The 15,703-nt window shown below is 42.4% G+C and overlaps 1 protein-coding gene across 1 annotated transcript in view; it reads left to right on the top strand.

Annotated features, from left to right (window-relative positions):
* NAPA (NSF attachment protein alpha) overlaps positions 1-15,703 on the top strand; it is a 348,255-nt gene that overhangs the window by 73,514 nt on the left and 259,038 nt on the right. The window contains exons 2-3 of the mRNA XM_085625252.1: positions 6,966-7,045; positions 10,804-10,920. Of these exons, the coding sequence (XP_085481378.1) occupies positions 6,966-7,045; positions 10,804-10,920 (197 nt within the window). The remainder of the gene's footprint in view (positions 1-6,965; positions 7,046-10,803; positions 10,921-15,703) is intronic.

Here is a 15,703-nt window from a genome sequence, read left to right on the forward strand (position 1 = left end):
AGTATTATGCCTGGGTTGCAGGGATGTAATTCGCACGTTCTTTCACCTTTACCAGAGTCGCATGTTGGCGTCCCGGGTGTACGTCTGGGTTGCAGTATTATGGGGGGTACTGGATTGGGGCCGGTTTTCAGGGAAGTGGCCCCATTGGCATGATGTCGATGTTTCCTGGCGGTTTCTTAATTGGCACTAATGCTTCAGACCGTTATTCCGTCCCACGAGTCCTCGTAGTGCCCTCAGTAAGTCAGACGATATTGATAAGTTGGAAATATGGCGACTAGCATTGGGACGATCGTCGAAACTCATGTGTGCCTTACAAGTCCAGGTTCAGCATCATAGGTACTAGTGGAGAAATCCCGGCACATGTAATTTTGTTGCCCACCATGGCGCAAGAACTGGTTGATAAGTCGCCTATGTCATTGAATTTGATGACATCTGCATAGCAACAGATGATAGGTCAGGGATGCATGTGGCACATTTGATACTGGTGCAAGATAATTATTGTTTTACTGTAGGAAACCGGGAGGTTATGCCCAGGTTCTGTCTTTCTTTGCCTCCGGTTACCAGCCCTTTGGTGGGAAAGTATAATTTTACACTTACTCTGGGCAATTACAACGCAAAAAGAGGTGCTGCGAAATGTTGTTGAGACTGCATAGTGCAATTGGCTACAAGGGCCTTTAGGAGCAACATCTGCTGGCACCATATAGAAACAGTTACCATGTACACTTGGGGGGCGTTTCTAGCTCTAAAAGAAACTTGAGACAACCAAGTAAAGTTTCAGTGCAAGGCCTCATTTGGTTGGGCAATTTCATTTGTAAAGCATTAAACCAGTCAGCCCTGGGAATTAGGCAGGCGTACGATTAGCTAAGATGTTTGTTCAAACTGGGGGAGAGCCTATCGACCATAATTAATAGTGGAACCAGGAAAAGCTTTACAAAGCTATGCTGTAGATTTCCTGGAGAATTCTGGATGGACAAGCTTCAGGGATAAGGCCCTGACCTTTCACCCCTCGAGGGACCATCCCTAATTCCGAGCAAACAGGCGTGGAGCATACTAACCCCCAAGGAAGGTGAAGCACAAGAAGAACGGGTACACATGAATGTGTGACCTCATGTCGCTCTGTCTGAGCAATCCAAGTCACACCACAGAGGGCAAAGGCAAGGCTTCGGCCCCTGGTGGACTATGTTTTAATATTAGTTGTGTGGGAATTGGGCTCGCAATATTGTTGTGTCTTATTATGTATGGTAGATGCAGCTAAAATGTGCCCTCTGCAAACAAGGGCAGGTTACAGGTAGCCTCTGTTAAGACATATTCACCCGCACTTTAGCCAGGGCAGCAGGCGGGTTGTGGTAGGTGTCATCCAACAAGTAGACTGCGATGCAAAAAGTTTGGTAAACACGGCGTTAGAGCACAAATAATGACAAGGTGTTATGGACCATTTGGAATTCCCAATATCCAGACAGGGGCGGGGACTTGCGCATATTGTTCACCGCCGGTTCCAACAGACTTGTCTGCCCCACGGGTTATCTTTTTGACCTGTGTCCCAAATAAGTTGTTACCTCTTGCAACGGCAGAATGCCTACGGGAACACTTGCACTCCAAAAATACACAAGCGTCATGCTACAACAAGCACTATACACAGATAACTGGGAAAGGAAGTAAGGCGGGCCTGATAACTCTTACTTCTACCTGCATTGGCACTTCTTGTCAGGAGTGATTGTCAAAAGTATTGCACTTCAACCAGTCTATGTTAACACCCATCCACTCCAAACCAATTGTTTAAGGTCATCTGGGGCCGCATATACACAGCCCAGCATTAGGCCCCTGGGGTTGGCAGTGTCGTGATTTACTAAATTCTACTGAACAGGAGGTGTGACCGGGGTTTACACTAGCAGAAGTTTGGGAGTGCAAGTCTCCACCTAGGGGGTGGCTGGCTGAATTTGATGGACTAGTTCAAACGTTTCTCAGCAACTACACGTGGGAGAGTGTCAATTACCTGTGCATAGTTCAACCAGACACTCAGTATCATAATAATTTAAATAATCACTGTAGTTGCAAGCGTGGGTACCCTCAATGTCAGCAACTGCTCACAATTTTAGCAGTAAAGCTGCATGGGAAGTCTGGGTGCAGTCACCACAGATAAAACTGAACAGGCACCAGTCTGGCAGGAAAGGAGGGATGGTGAATTGATTGCCCACTTACCAGTGTGACTATTGCGGCGAGGAAATGGGGGTGATTCAAGGAACACAGGTGGTATGATGGCAACCCAAGACTTTCAGCTTATGCTGGGTGTAGGTTCCGTATCACCACCCAGAAGGGTGCCAAGTGGCAAACCCAGTGAATATGTTTAAGAAATGTGTGTCTCTGGCCTTACTGCGGTGCAGAGCCATTCTCAGTTAGAGGTATGCCCAGGTGAAAATTGTGTGCTGCTTAAGGTTCTAATGACTGGTGCGGTTTGTGGTATCTTTTGAAGGGGAAGAGATGTTATCACTTGATCGCTTACAACATAGCACATTCAAGCGGGCATTGTTTCATTGCAAGTTGCAATGGGAGATTCCCTTATTACGCCAGCAGCTACACACATGGCCAGCAGTATGCAGCCTGGGAAGTCTGGGGGCGAATACCACAGATTAAACTGTAAAGGCAAATTACCGTACAACAGGAGGTATAATGGCAAGTACACAAAGGCTCCCTTGCTTAATGTCACATAGTCCATGGCGGGATAGTCATCAATTGACACTGGGAACCTTAGATTCTAATAGTATCACTGGTAATATACACACGACTCCGTGGTCCCGTGGGGTATGTAGTCCCACCCTATAGTGTAGAATGCAACAGAACTGCACATTGCCACTATTTAGAGCGTGACAGATGCAACAATTTGTTCCCTGCCAAAGCAAACCAAGGTTCTTATGGCCAAATGCCCAACATACAACCGTTCACTCCTGCCTCACTGAAGGCAGTCTTTAACAGAGGTATAGAACGGGACGTCTCGCGCCAGGGTGCGGACAATGCACAGGCAACACAGCAGAAAGTCTGCTGTCAGACAAAGGTGCTTGCAGGATAGGAGGCCAGGCAATGTGGCAGAGCCAATTCTAAGGACCCCTCTCCCCCAACCGGTCTGCCTGAGAATGTGAGTGCAGTGGGATTTGCAATGTTGCAGGTGTTTTCTCACCCATACAGGGGCAGAAGGGTACATTGCAGGAAACTGCATAAATATAGTGGGGGCAAGACCTATAGAGCATCAAGGGTCACAGCCGGTTAGCCGGTACGTGGGCATCTGTGATAGAGCGTTAGTTAAGCAAGTCTGGTAGTAGGCGGAAGTTCTCTCCAAATTGTTGTTGTGACTACTATAGTGTGCGCTAGGCGAAAAACAGTTTTGTTCGCCATGGATTATTAATAGAGAAGGTCTGTGCACATGTCGGGTCAACTTCAACTAAGAGGTGCACTCTGCTCCCAGGTCGGGTTACGGGTCGCTGCAGCGATGCACGAAGTGCCCCGTTCACATAGCCAAGTATATAGGCTGGCTGTGGAAGCGGTCCTATAAACAAGTGTGCTGCGGTTCCATTGAACCAGGTGATAGGGTGCACAAAAGGCTAGAACAGATGCAACTACAGGGTTCAGGAGGTGAGAGCCACTTCAGCTTGAAGGAAGATAGCGATGTTTAAGAGTAGAGCCCGCTCCTGGGAGGCCATCACATCCTTGCAGGGCATGCGAGGCACTGGTCCATTCCCAGAGAAGCATACACCGCTTCATGCGCAAATTCGCAGGGCAAGGGGCTTTGGCTTCATCAGGCATGAGTCATGCCGGGCGAACACCAAAGCTTATTTTGACAAAGTTGGGGTGCACTTGGCACAGGTGGGCTTGGATCTGTTCCTACTGGACATGAAGATGGCCCATGAAGTTGCAGGTGGCAGTGAGAAAGGAACTGTTTTGGTGGGGGGGCTCTTTAGGTGACGGTGGCCGCCTCCAGAGCTGTGGCGGAGTTACAGGGCGATCTGGAAGCATATGGGTACAGAAAGGTTACCTCTGCAAGAGCACAATAGGGGTGCCAGAGCTAAATCACAGGAACCTCGTGTGGAGGGTCCTGGAACAACTACGTCGACGCCCCGTTAGTCCTTCGGGCGGTTGTGGGCCTGAACAACCGGGGGTTTGCCTTGCTACGCTCCGCCCTTAAAGGGGTGTGAGTAATAAGGGACCAATGTGTCATGTGATCCAGTAAGGGGATCACCCGTGATCCAGTAAGGGGATCACCCCCCATAAGGGTAGCGCTGATTGGTTTCTCCACAGTGCATGGCTCATCAGGCGGGCAGGGCAGCATAGGTTGGTACAGCTGCCTGCCCTTGGATCGCCGTAAGATAACCCACCATATTGCATACTTTTGTATGGAATAAACCTGCAGCATTATTTTTCCCAAACAAAAGTTGTTTTGTGTATTCATTTATGCATGCATACTCTGTTGTGGTAAGGGTGGGGTGTGGTGCCATAATGGGACAAATTCATAGGCTCAGGTCCTGCAGCAGCAGCGCAACACGAATGACAATCAAGGCAGACGCTGCCTGTTGCAGCCTTAGTGGGGTTTGGGGGGCTGCTCAGCGAGGAGGCGTACCCGCCCCCCCCTCCTCCTCATGTCTGTGCCATGAGGCAAGATATTTCTGGACACTGTACACAGCCCCGAGTAAATTCTGAATCCTACATTTAATGGTACTCTATGCACCGACTTCGGAAGGATGGGATGCCGATTAGGCCACGCCAGGAATCGAGCTCTTGATGTGTAGGTCACAGTAAATATTGGCGCATTGCAAGTTGGAGAAACGGGAGTTAACTTATACCCTACCCGCACGCCCGCCTTCTACCTGTGATTCACACTGTGAGGAGTGTGTGTGTGAGGGTGTAATGTTTATGTCTTCTACGCCACACGTGACGTTCCCCATTCATTAGGAGATGAGTGGGGGGGCGGGGGGGGGGGGGGTTCAGTGACTCTTCCATGCCCGGCTACACCAGAGTACCCGGCACCCCTAGGTGGGTTCAGCATTCCAGACCTGCCGTCCATAGTGCGGTTGGTGGTGGTTCCGCAGCACCGGACCGCGGAGGCAAGCGTCGTCGAGCTTTTAGCGAGGCTCCGTTCTCCTCAGGTGCTGTCCCTGTGCCCCGCTCCCTCCCGCGATCAGGAGAGAACCATACGAGATCGGCAGACGCACAAGGCTGGGCCTTCTCGGCCACTTTAAATAGCGGCATTAATTATTTTATTAAATTGTGTGCCCCTGTTTATTCTTCTGTGACCACGGCATACTAACCACCCACCACGACCAGTTCATTTAAATCGAAGTCTGACTCCGGGATCGCTCACTGGAACGTGCAGTATTCAGCGAAATTTGTTAATTCACCTCCATCCCCAGCCCCCCACAACACGCAGTGGGCGACACAACAGTCGCCAACTAATAGAGCAAGCTTTAGCAAAGCCAAGCGTCCTGGATTTTGTAAAGCGAAGAGCTTTTCGTAAGTGCTAGTAAGATGCAAATAAAAGGTTTTTTAAAGTCACCAGCTTTTCGAGGTTCCCGGCACAAATACAGAGTGGGCAGTGCGTGGAATCTCCGGCCCTTGTGAAAAGGTATAGTGAGTGATTTGCACCTTGCAGCACTGTACAGGAAGCAGTGACAAGAGCTACCCTCACACACAACATGCGCAGCAGAACTGGCTGCGCTGTGATTTGAATGCCTCACCTTTCTATCGGACTTAATCTGCGTTAAGCTTTCACCAGCCGCACCAGCAACAAGCATTGAAAATGCAATAGGTCGTGCCTTTGATTAAGCTAAAGCCATTTGCTTTGCTAATGGTATTGTATAGCAAAGCTAATGGGGTTTAAATTAATCAAAGGCGAGACCTATTGCATTTTTAATGCTTGTTTCTGTTCTGCCACGTTGTCCAAATGGCTTCATGGAGTAATACTTTTGCATTTATAATGGCTCACACCAAGCAGGTGATAAAATTGCAGTAAACTGTGTTTTAATCTATATTTCTGCTTAATCATTTTTTGACTATTCATCTTGTTCTGCACAGACTGTTAGGTTAAGAAAAATTAACGTGAGGATCAATGAATCAACACACAGACAGTTTTTTGAAAATTTTGCTAATGACGGAAAGTTTGAAATCCTGTTTGATATTCGAGACATGTCTTGAAGTATGCATGAAACATTGTCCTATCTGGTCTTTAGCATTTTCATTCAGGGATCTGTGATACATTGTAAGAGCTTTCAACACAGGTTGACATTCGTGTATGTTCATAATGTTTGGCTTTACCAGTGTCTCACTGTGGATGGAAATTGGCACTTATAAGTGGCACCTTCTGTTATGTACCCGATAAATGGCTGAATTAAAGCTTGTGTTATTTTTGAGCAGCCTAGAGACAGATTGTCTGACAGCTGGCTTCACACTGTTTCTACTTTGCTTTGTCAAAAACTTACCATGACCGGAATTTTTTATCCCGTATATTCTACACGCTTTAAATGTCAATAGCCTACTATTATGCTCAACTCATCACCCAGCCAAAAAAATCTAATATATGCTGTGTTTGTATGGTGATGGTAAACTTTGAAGAATTCGAAATGTTTCCTGTTTAATTTCCCAATCCTAGATCTGATGGTAATTCTTAGCACCTGTTACCTGTAAGCTTGATAGTCATGGAAATCCACCTTGCAGGTTACTCATAAAAATAGATACTTTAAGTTAATGCACCTCTTTACTGTCTTGGGAGACGTTCGTTTAATAAGCTGCCTGTTGGTTATGTTCTCTACTGTTAGACACTCCAAGCAATTTCAAGTGTTTACCCTACAGAAAAGGTGATTCTTATCCTCCTAAGTTCATTTTAAGTTATGGTAAAACGTGTTTGTCTCATAATGGTTAAAAATATTGGTACCTTTTTGCCTTGTTTGTGTTTTCCTAAACACTGTTGTATCTGTTGTTTTTAGGGGGTCGTCCAAAGTGGAGGAGGCATGTGAAATGTATGCCAGAGCTGCCAACATGTTTAAAATGGCCAAGAATTGGAGCGGTACGTAATAAGCCTCAGTTCTACCATAGTTGTCACAGAGTGCAATAGGAAATGTATGCCTTTTTCACGAAACATTGTTTGTTAAAAAAAAACATTTTTGTACTATATGTGCATTAAATGGTTGTATATGAATGTCTTCGGCTTTTGACACAGCAGGTTTCTAATCCATTTCATTTATCTTCTATGTCTGTGTTCATTTCTCTAAATTTGCTTGCAAAGTTGGACTGTAAATGCTCAAATGATATAATGGCTACTTTAAAATCTCTGTTCTGGTACAGTGAATGTGATTTTCATGCATGTTAATGAAAGGTTTTTTAGAAATGAACGTTGGGAGTTTAGTATATTTTTGCCAGTCTTAAGACCTACTCTTACCTTAATTACAAGGTACTGCAGTGGGCTTAGCACACACGTTTTTGTGGTAAATGTTCTTGTTCCGACTTTGAGGCCGATTCCAATATGGGCAGGAAGGGCTACGACCGTCGGTCGGAACCCTCCTGCCGCATCGGAATGTGCTGTTCGGGTTCCTTTCCGACCAAGCCATGCTGATGGGCTCGGTCGGAAAGGAAACCGACTCGGTTTTCCGGATGGCTTACGACGGGCTCGGAGAGCCCGTCCGCCCTCCGGAAACCCTTCAGTACTCCCCTGGCCGACTCTTACTGGCCTAGGGAGTACGATGGCAGTTTCCCACTGCCTTTTTGTGCCGGTCTTTCCGGCACAAAAAGGCAGTGGGAAACTGTCTCTGGAGGCCCCCAGCAGGGCCACCATGGGTGCGTGGCTGCCAAATTTGCGGCCTAGGGGTAGGGAGCACCTATGGTGCCCCCCTGTTGATCCCTGCACCCGGTGGCAGGCACCCCTGCTCTTGCAAGGAGAGCATGCATTCCGTTCGGAATGCATGCTCTCATTGAAAGGTATAGGCATGCGGCCGAACAGGGTTCGGTCGCATCCTACTTGCAGATCTGTAACCGAGGACAATAAGTCATACGGTTACAGTTCCTGACCGATACCGGACCGACTCCGGCCATTTATATAATCTGAAGAATGGTGCACCTTGGGAGAGAGACAGGAGTAAGGATAAGGAATAAGGAGTACTGGTGTTCTTCTATAAATCCAATTCTTTAGCTGGCATCACAAATATTCCTGCTTTGTAATATTCAAGTCTGGTAAACCGTGTATTAAGTTTAAAAAGAACAAGCGCTTTCCATTATGGAATCTTGATTTAAGTTCATGAACGCCTCCTGGTAAGATCACTGAAAATGTCCACTAGAGAAACATTTTTTTAATGTGTTTATAACTAAACGGGAGACTCTCTGTAGAGGTGAAGGCAGAATGTCCCCCAGATATTAGATCTGGCATTAGCCATAACTTTTTTTGATTTTATGAAAATTATATGTATAATATACTTATAGGGGTTTCAGACCACTCTCTTCATCCATTGGTCTGATGGTGTGTCATTCGCAATTTTCTTCAGCCCACTACAGAATGCAACCATGAGGCAGTGGGTCAGCCTACTTCAGCCGCTGGTTAGCTTCTTTGTGAGTGATGGCATTTATGTCCTTTCACAGAGAGCTCATCCAAACACAAAGTCATTATTTTCAGTGCCAGTGTTTGTTGTTACTTAATTATTATGTTAGTGTTGCCTTTCCGTTCTGTTTTTAGATCTCATGTGATAGCACAGCCATTTCTAACATCTTTTCATGTTGTTTTTGATGTAGCACTAGACATATTCCAACTTTATTGGTTCCTGTCTGTTGCTAAATGCTGTTGTAAACTACATTTTGGCGAGGCCATTTTTATTTGCCTGCTGCTATTTTACAGCATACAAGATTGTCAATTTGAAATTGTTCTTTGTTAATTTGTCAACTTTTAGTATGCATGCTATGAAGTGCTACTATATCTATCTCCTTCTATATCTATCTTTCTTTGCTATCCTCTCTACCGATTCATCTATGTTTGTAACTCTTTCTATCTTTGAAACCCTCATCTATTTATTTAGCTATCTTTGCAACCCCATCTACCAATCAGTCTTTGAAACCCTACTCTATTTATTTATCTATCTTTGCCACCCTCTCTACCTTTCTATTTAGCTGTCTTTGCAACCTTCTCTACCATGCTATCTATTAAGCTACTTTTGAAATCCTCTCTAGCTTTCTATCTGTTAAAGTTTTCTTTGAAAGCCTCTCTACCTTTCCGTCTATTTAGCTATCTTTCAAACCCTCTCAATCTATGAAACCCCCTTCTATTTATTTAAAATAACGATTTATCAAATCATTACAAATAACATAGAGAAATGTAAGAACCTGGCTGCCAACATCAAACCTAGTGGCTTTGTCAATGCTTGTTTCCTTTTGCGCTATAGCTCCAGCAGTAGCTTCTGAAGCCTGGTTGGGACAATCCTTTCCCTTTCTTTTTCTGGTAGGACACTCTTCGAACCTAGTGCAGCCATTTCTGACACGAATAAAAGTGCTGAAAATGTCTCAAAACAACTATGAGTAGAAAACGTTACCTTTAGTTGTTTAACACAATTCTGACTTTGGGATGGGGGCATAAAAAACTGGTAGTGTACAAGTGCAGTGTTCAGGGATTCTCAAAATGCAGTGTTTAAAGATGAACTGAATTGACTTTTACAGCATGAACTGTGGTCTCTGCATCTTTAAGGCTGCGGGATGACTAAGCCATCCCACTGTATTTTTTTCCACTGTAAGCCTGTCCAGGTTAAAAACTGAGGCCAGCTTAATGGTTAAAAACTGATAACATTGTTTTCTAAAACATCTGTTGCAAAAATGTATTTTCAAAAACCACTCTTATAATAGCACAGATTTTCCATAACATTTTAGACCAAATTAATAATGTTATTCTATGACGCACAAAAAAAATCTTTAAAATATATATTTGTAATCTTTAACTATTACAAAAGTAGGATTGTTTTACATTTTCACTAAAGAAATGTTTGCAAAGGTTTTGGAATGCTAAATTTATATGTAAGGATAAATGAATAAAATTAAAAGGATACCTATAAATGAGAGGGGGATAAAAAAAAATGTGGGCGTTTGGAGTTGGTTTACCCATCAAGAACGTGAAAAATGAGAATAACTCTATTCATCGATATACAATAGAAAAAATAAATAAATTACACCATTTTGAAAATGTTTTGGTCAAAATAATATGCTACATAGCAAAATTATGTTATTATAAAGATGTTTTTGAGGTCCTATTTTTGTAAAAGATATTTTGGAAAATGTTATGACATGGAATCATATCTCCCTCTGATAGTTCAGTTAGGTGCTTCAAAGGAGTAAGATTGAAAGAAAAGATTCCAGAATTCGTATGTAAATAAATATTTGAATAAAAACAAAAGTTAAATTTATTGGAGTGTTTTGGGATCCTACACCGAGGCAGATCAAAATTTCTAAGACTGAATGCTAAAATTACTAGTAAGTAGCGCTGGCATCTAGAATTACATAGTTGTGTAATAGTTTGTATTCAAACACGCTTTATTCTTTATATGTTTGCATTATTGCACCTTCAAATTTTATCGCCCCTGTAGATGAAACTGCTTATGTTTTATTTAAGATATTATTCAACTTAACTGGTGTAACTGTTCACTGGATTCACTGGTGCTTTACTGAAATGGGAAACCTGTAAATGTGATGGAAAGCTAAATAGTTGTTGTTCCTCTAGACCTTTTTGTTAACAGCACTAGTGCTTTGCTATATATGTTGTGCTAATGGTGTTTCGATTTTGTCATTTTATTTCTCTAGCGGCTGGGAACGCCTTCTGCCAAGCGGCACAACTTCATCTTCAGGTGCAGAGCAAGCATGACGCAGCAACTAACTTTGTGGATGCTGGAAATGCCTTCAAGAAAGCTGACCCTCAAGGTAAAATGGAAGTTTGAGTGGAAGCAAACAATTGGCTGGGGATAGCGGGTCGAAGGAAAGAAAGCATATCGGTTTTGTATTCCCCACAGAATTATCACGCAGGTGATCGACGCAAATACACAGTATGATGCCGCTCATGTACATTTATCTTAATCAAGCTGTCCAAAGGTTTACATGTTTTATGTAGCTACTTGTTCTACAAGAGTTTAAATATTATCATGTCAAATAACTTTGTGGGAATTTTACTTGTGAAGACGGAGTATTGGGATACATTAGTGGGATAGTATGAGAGTCCGTCAGACTAGCAACTTACTAACAATAATTCTTTATGCTTTTTTAGAGTCACATTGTTTTCAGATTATTTTAAAATGCCCACGTTTTGTGACTGAATGGCTTTCTTATTTGTAGATTTGTGACTGTTATTTGTGAAACTGTTATTTAAAGTGGCACCATATCATGTAAGGCTTCAAGTGTGGTTAGTCTGCTTCCACTGCAAGCTAATTGTAAAATTAATTCTGATCTGAATACTCATCTTCTGCCATCTACGACCAGCGTATCTCACAGAATACCTCTCTGACCTGTTCAACTCCATATAGCCCAAGTTCCTATTCTTCCCTCCTTGAAAACATGGAACTCCCCTAACGCCTCACTGTCCCCAAGCACCAAAATGGAGAGACGTTCAACCCTGTCAAAAAGACGCTTAATCTCATGTTCTGTTTCTTATCAATTCCCATGATGAGACCACAGTGCAGTTCAGGGCAGGTTTAAGCCCTTCGTGCCCCCGATGCGTCAATTTTGTTGGTGCCCCCAATGATCTTTACCACAGATTCCCTCACTAAGACCCTCCAAGGATCCCCCTTTTCTCTCCTTGGTCCTCTCTGACACATATTTAATTTCTTTTATGGCGATACTCATACCAATACATGGTGTTAGAAGTCTTTGTCGCACACACATTATACAGGGATAATTAATCGTGCAAGTGTGTAAATCAAGTAAGTAAAATTGTATACAGCGCACGAATGCCGAGGCGTCTATATTGGAAATGTTGCATTAGCAAACAAGGACTGTAAGGTGTAGGAATGAAGTGTCATATACATTGGCAGGCAGTATATTTTAAGGGTGCTTGGTCTGGAAAAGCACAAACTCTGGATTTGAAATGTAAATCAGTGTTTGGCGTTACTAATTAGAATTTATTTCTACCTAAATAAACCTTTTTATCAGCGACACACTGGGTAAAAAACATAAGGTTTTAAACCAATGCCTTGCAGTTTGCATGCAACTCTTTGATGCCAGTTCATAGCTCACTGTGCTATATAAGGACAATTGTAAATTACAAACAGTAAATAGCAAAAGAATCTCTATGACAAAAGTGGTAACCCACTGAGCTATCTATATAAAATACAATTCTGTGAACTGCAAGTTACACATGCTTTGAAGCACAAACATTAACATTCTGGGATACTATAGAATGAGACAAAACTGCTAGATTAGACTCCAATCTCTCCAGTAGGTACATTAATCACCAGAGTAATTTTGATATTTTTATTACTACCTGGAAATACCTGGGCGCACACAAAACTTTACAGAAAGTGCTTTTAATCCCGTAAGATATTTCAAAATACAGTGCCCCTCGATGCTGGGTCTCTCTTCAGTTGCACCACTCTAAATCTGGCACTGGTTCAGTTTTCTTCACCATAGAACCCTCCATCACCTCCTCACACAGGAAACAAAAAATCATCAATGTTCCCTTCTGTGCCTTGGAAGCATTCACACTATTCTCAAAATGAAAAACTATCTCACACCACAACCATACCAACTCTGACAACACGGGTATAAACTGTGTAGCCCAAATGTTTGCCATCTAAATCACCAAGTTTATCCTCTTCCTTCCCATTCCTTTACCTTCAGCCTTCTCAGTAATTAGCTGCAGAACATACCATTGACCATGCCTCCACTAGATGTTGCACCAAAAATCATGTATAGGTAACAGGATAGTGATATTGCATCCCCTTTTTCAAATGTTATATCTAACTTCTCCAGGACACTTGGGATTGAGCCATGTATGATTTATTGTGTTGAATCAGTGGTACATGGTACACTGGCAAAATATGGACACTCCAAATATCCCCATACAAAAATATTGTGATCAAAATATCGATGTCAAAAATATCTACGTCCTATACTTATAAGGGCAAGTACAAAAAAATGGAATTTGTTTCCCATAAATATAGATGTACTATATATATATAATATAATAATATATATATTTACGTTAAAACAATTATTAAACAATTTTAATGCATTTTATAATTTTAAAATTATATAACAATTTAACAAATACGTGTGTGTGGGTGTGTGTGGGTGTGTATGTATATGTATATATGTATATGTGTATATATATATATATATATATATATATATATATTCTCTAAACTTCCGTTACCGAGGTAAAGGATGACAACGCCGTGTCTTGGCACAATAAACGATTTTAATAATCAGCTGCTGGACCCGTTTCGCCTGTCCTGCAGGCTTGTTCACCAACAGTTTACAGTACAGTTTTCCACCATTTTGAAGCACCAATTACGTCACATGTGCAAAGACTACAAATGCAGTGTATAAGACAACAGACTAGTAGTTCTTCATTACAAACATGAATTCCTGCTTGAAGGCACATTATTCCGCATTAAAAATCAGGAATTGAATTACTGATTTCATTGATACAAATTACGCATACATTTATGAGCTCAAATTAAAAAACTCAGAAATTAAAATATGAACGGAAGTGTGTGATGCGTATCAAAATATAACTCTTAATAATGCTGTATGGTAAGACAACTCTATAAATATGGGCATTTGCCCCAAATAGTCCAACATATTGTCTATTACTCGATTTTCAACCAAATTTATGTGTATGTATTGTATATATCGCATCAATTCAAAACCATTATTATTGACGTCTTAATACACATTCCTTTTTTCTTTGTTTCAATTTCATTGCGTAACTTTACAACACAGTAATCAATTCTGTATTGTAAAGTTACACAATGGCGTCGTCATCCTTTACCTCGGTAACGGCAGTTTAGAGAATTCATACGGATCAAGCTTGGATGATCCGGGCGGACAACGCGCCCTTTGATTTGGAGCTGCGGTGGTTGTAACCAAGCGAAAGTGGAGATATATATACCCCCCCCCCGCCACACCCACCCCTATCTTAGGATTCGAAGCACCCAGGGAGACTAAACGCCACAGAAGATCTTTATACATGTCTGTAAATTAGACTATGGGGTTCACAACACAAAATAATATGGCAACTGATAAATAAATGCAACAGACCATTTAAATACATAATGTACCAAAGCAATCATCGAACTAAAATTCCCCCCCCCTCCCCTCCAATTCACAGTTTTAAACACTTTTTTTTTTTAGCTTCTTTGACTTTGGTGTAATTTGAGAAACTTTATTTGCACTAGCACTTTATGTAGTCATGAAGATTACAACATGAATGTTTACAATTCTAAATAGACCATTGTATTTGCACCAGCACTAAATATGCATGCAGTTTACATAAACGAAACTATTTAATAACCGCAGCTGACAATTGTTGCACTAGATGTTTTTTACATGAACTGTGTAATTAGGTTTTAACAAGCTTGCGGTACCATAAATAATGAGTTTTAATTGTTATTGTGAACGGCAATGCATCATAACAGTGGTTGATAGCTATTTATAGCTTGCTGACTCCAATCTGTTTTAAGTTATTTATACCTTGACAACAACCAAAGGGCAAATACTGTACCCCGTGATTTTAATCAAGTGTTGGGATAATCAATTTGATAAAAAAAAATGTTGGATTAACCATGATCGAACATTTGTAAACATCAAGGGGCCTAGTAGGAGGGCAGGCGGACTTTCGTCAGCCCGCCGTCCCTGCGGAGCTGTGACCGTCCGCCGTATAGGATGCGTTGGTCCCGCCCGCCTTATTAGGATGCACCCGCCACACAGAACGCTGTTGTGAGCCCTCCCGATGCTTCAGGGCCATTGGTATATTATATATATATATATATATATATATATATATATATATATATATATATTACCTACTGGCGGTCGCCAGTAGGTAGTTATAGTTAGGACCACGTTTCCATAGGAAAACCTCAACATTCTATTTTGAATAACTTTGGCGCCGGTCGACGAATCCTCGCGAATTTCTCAAAATAGGTGGGGCGCTACGCTCCGCTCCTACCCTGAAAGTCTCGGGGGGATCCGTCAAGCGGGGGCTGAGATAAAAGGGGGGTCCCAAAACGCGTTTTTCCCATGCATTTTTCCATAGGACCTTTAGAACGAGCTACAGCCCGAACGGCTGAACAGAATTACTCAAAATTTGGCAGAGAGGTAGTCCCTAGGTCAAGGAAGTGCCTTTTGTAGGTTTGGTGTAAATCTGTTCAGTAGATTCTGAGAAAATAGCCTTTAAATCAATATATATATCTGAGCCCGCTTACGGTACGCTTACCGTACGCTTACGGTAAGCGTACGGTGGCGTGCGCGAGCGCGATTCTGATTGGCTCTTAGATCTTAGTAAACATTCGAATCGGCCGAAACCAGGAAGCGGCGGCCGCCATTTTGTGTATTTCACTCTGAAAAAAAAGAGTGAAAACAAGGAAAGGGGGCAATGAGGAGAGTTACAGACCCCCTAACATTTGTAAGGGGGTCAAAGAAGGACAGAAAAGTACAAAAAAAACATTTATTGATTTTAAAAAAAATCACGGGGTACGCGTACGGTAAG

The sequence above is a fragment of the Triturus cristatus genome, chromosome 9 (genome assembly GCF_964204655.1).
Source record: "Triturus cristatus chromosome 9, aTriCri1.1, whole genome shotgun sequence".
Lineage (NCBI taxonomy): Eukaryota > Metazoa > Chordata > Amphibia > Caudata > Salamandridae > Triturus > Triturus cristatus.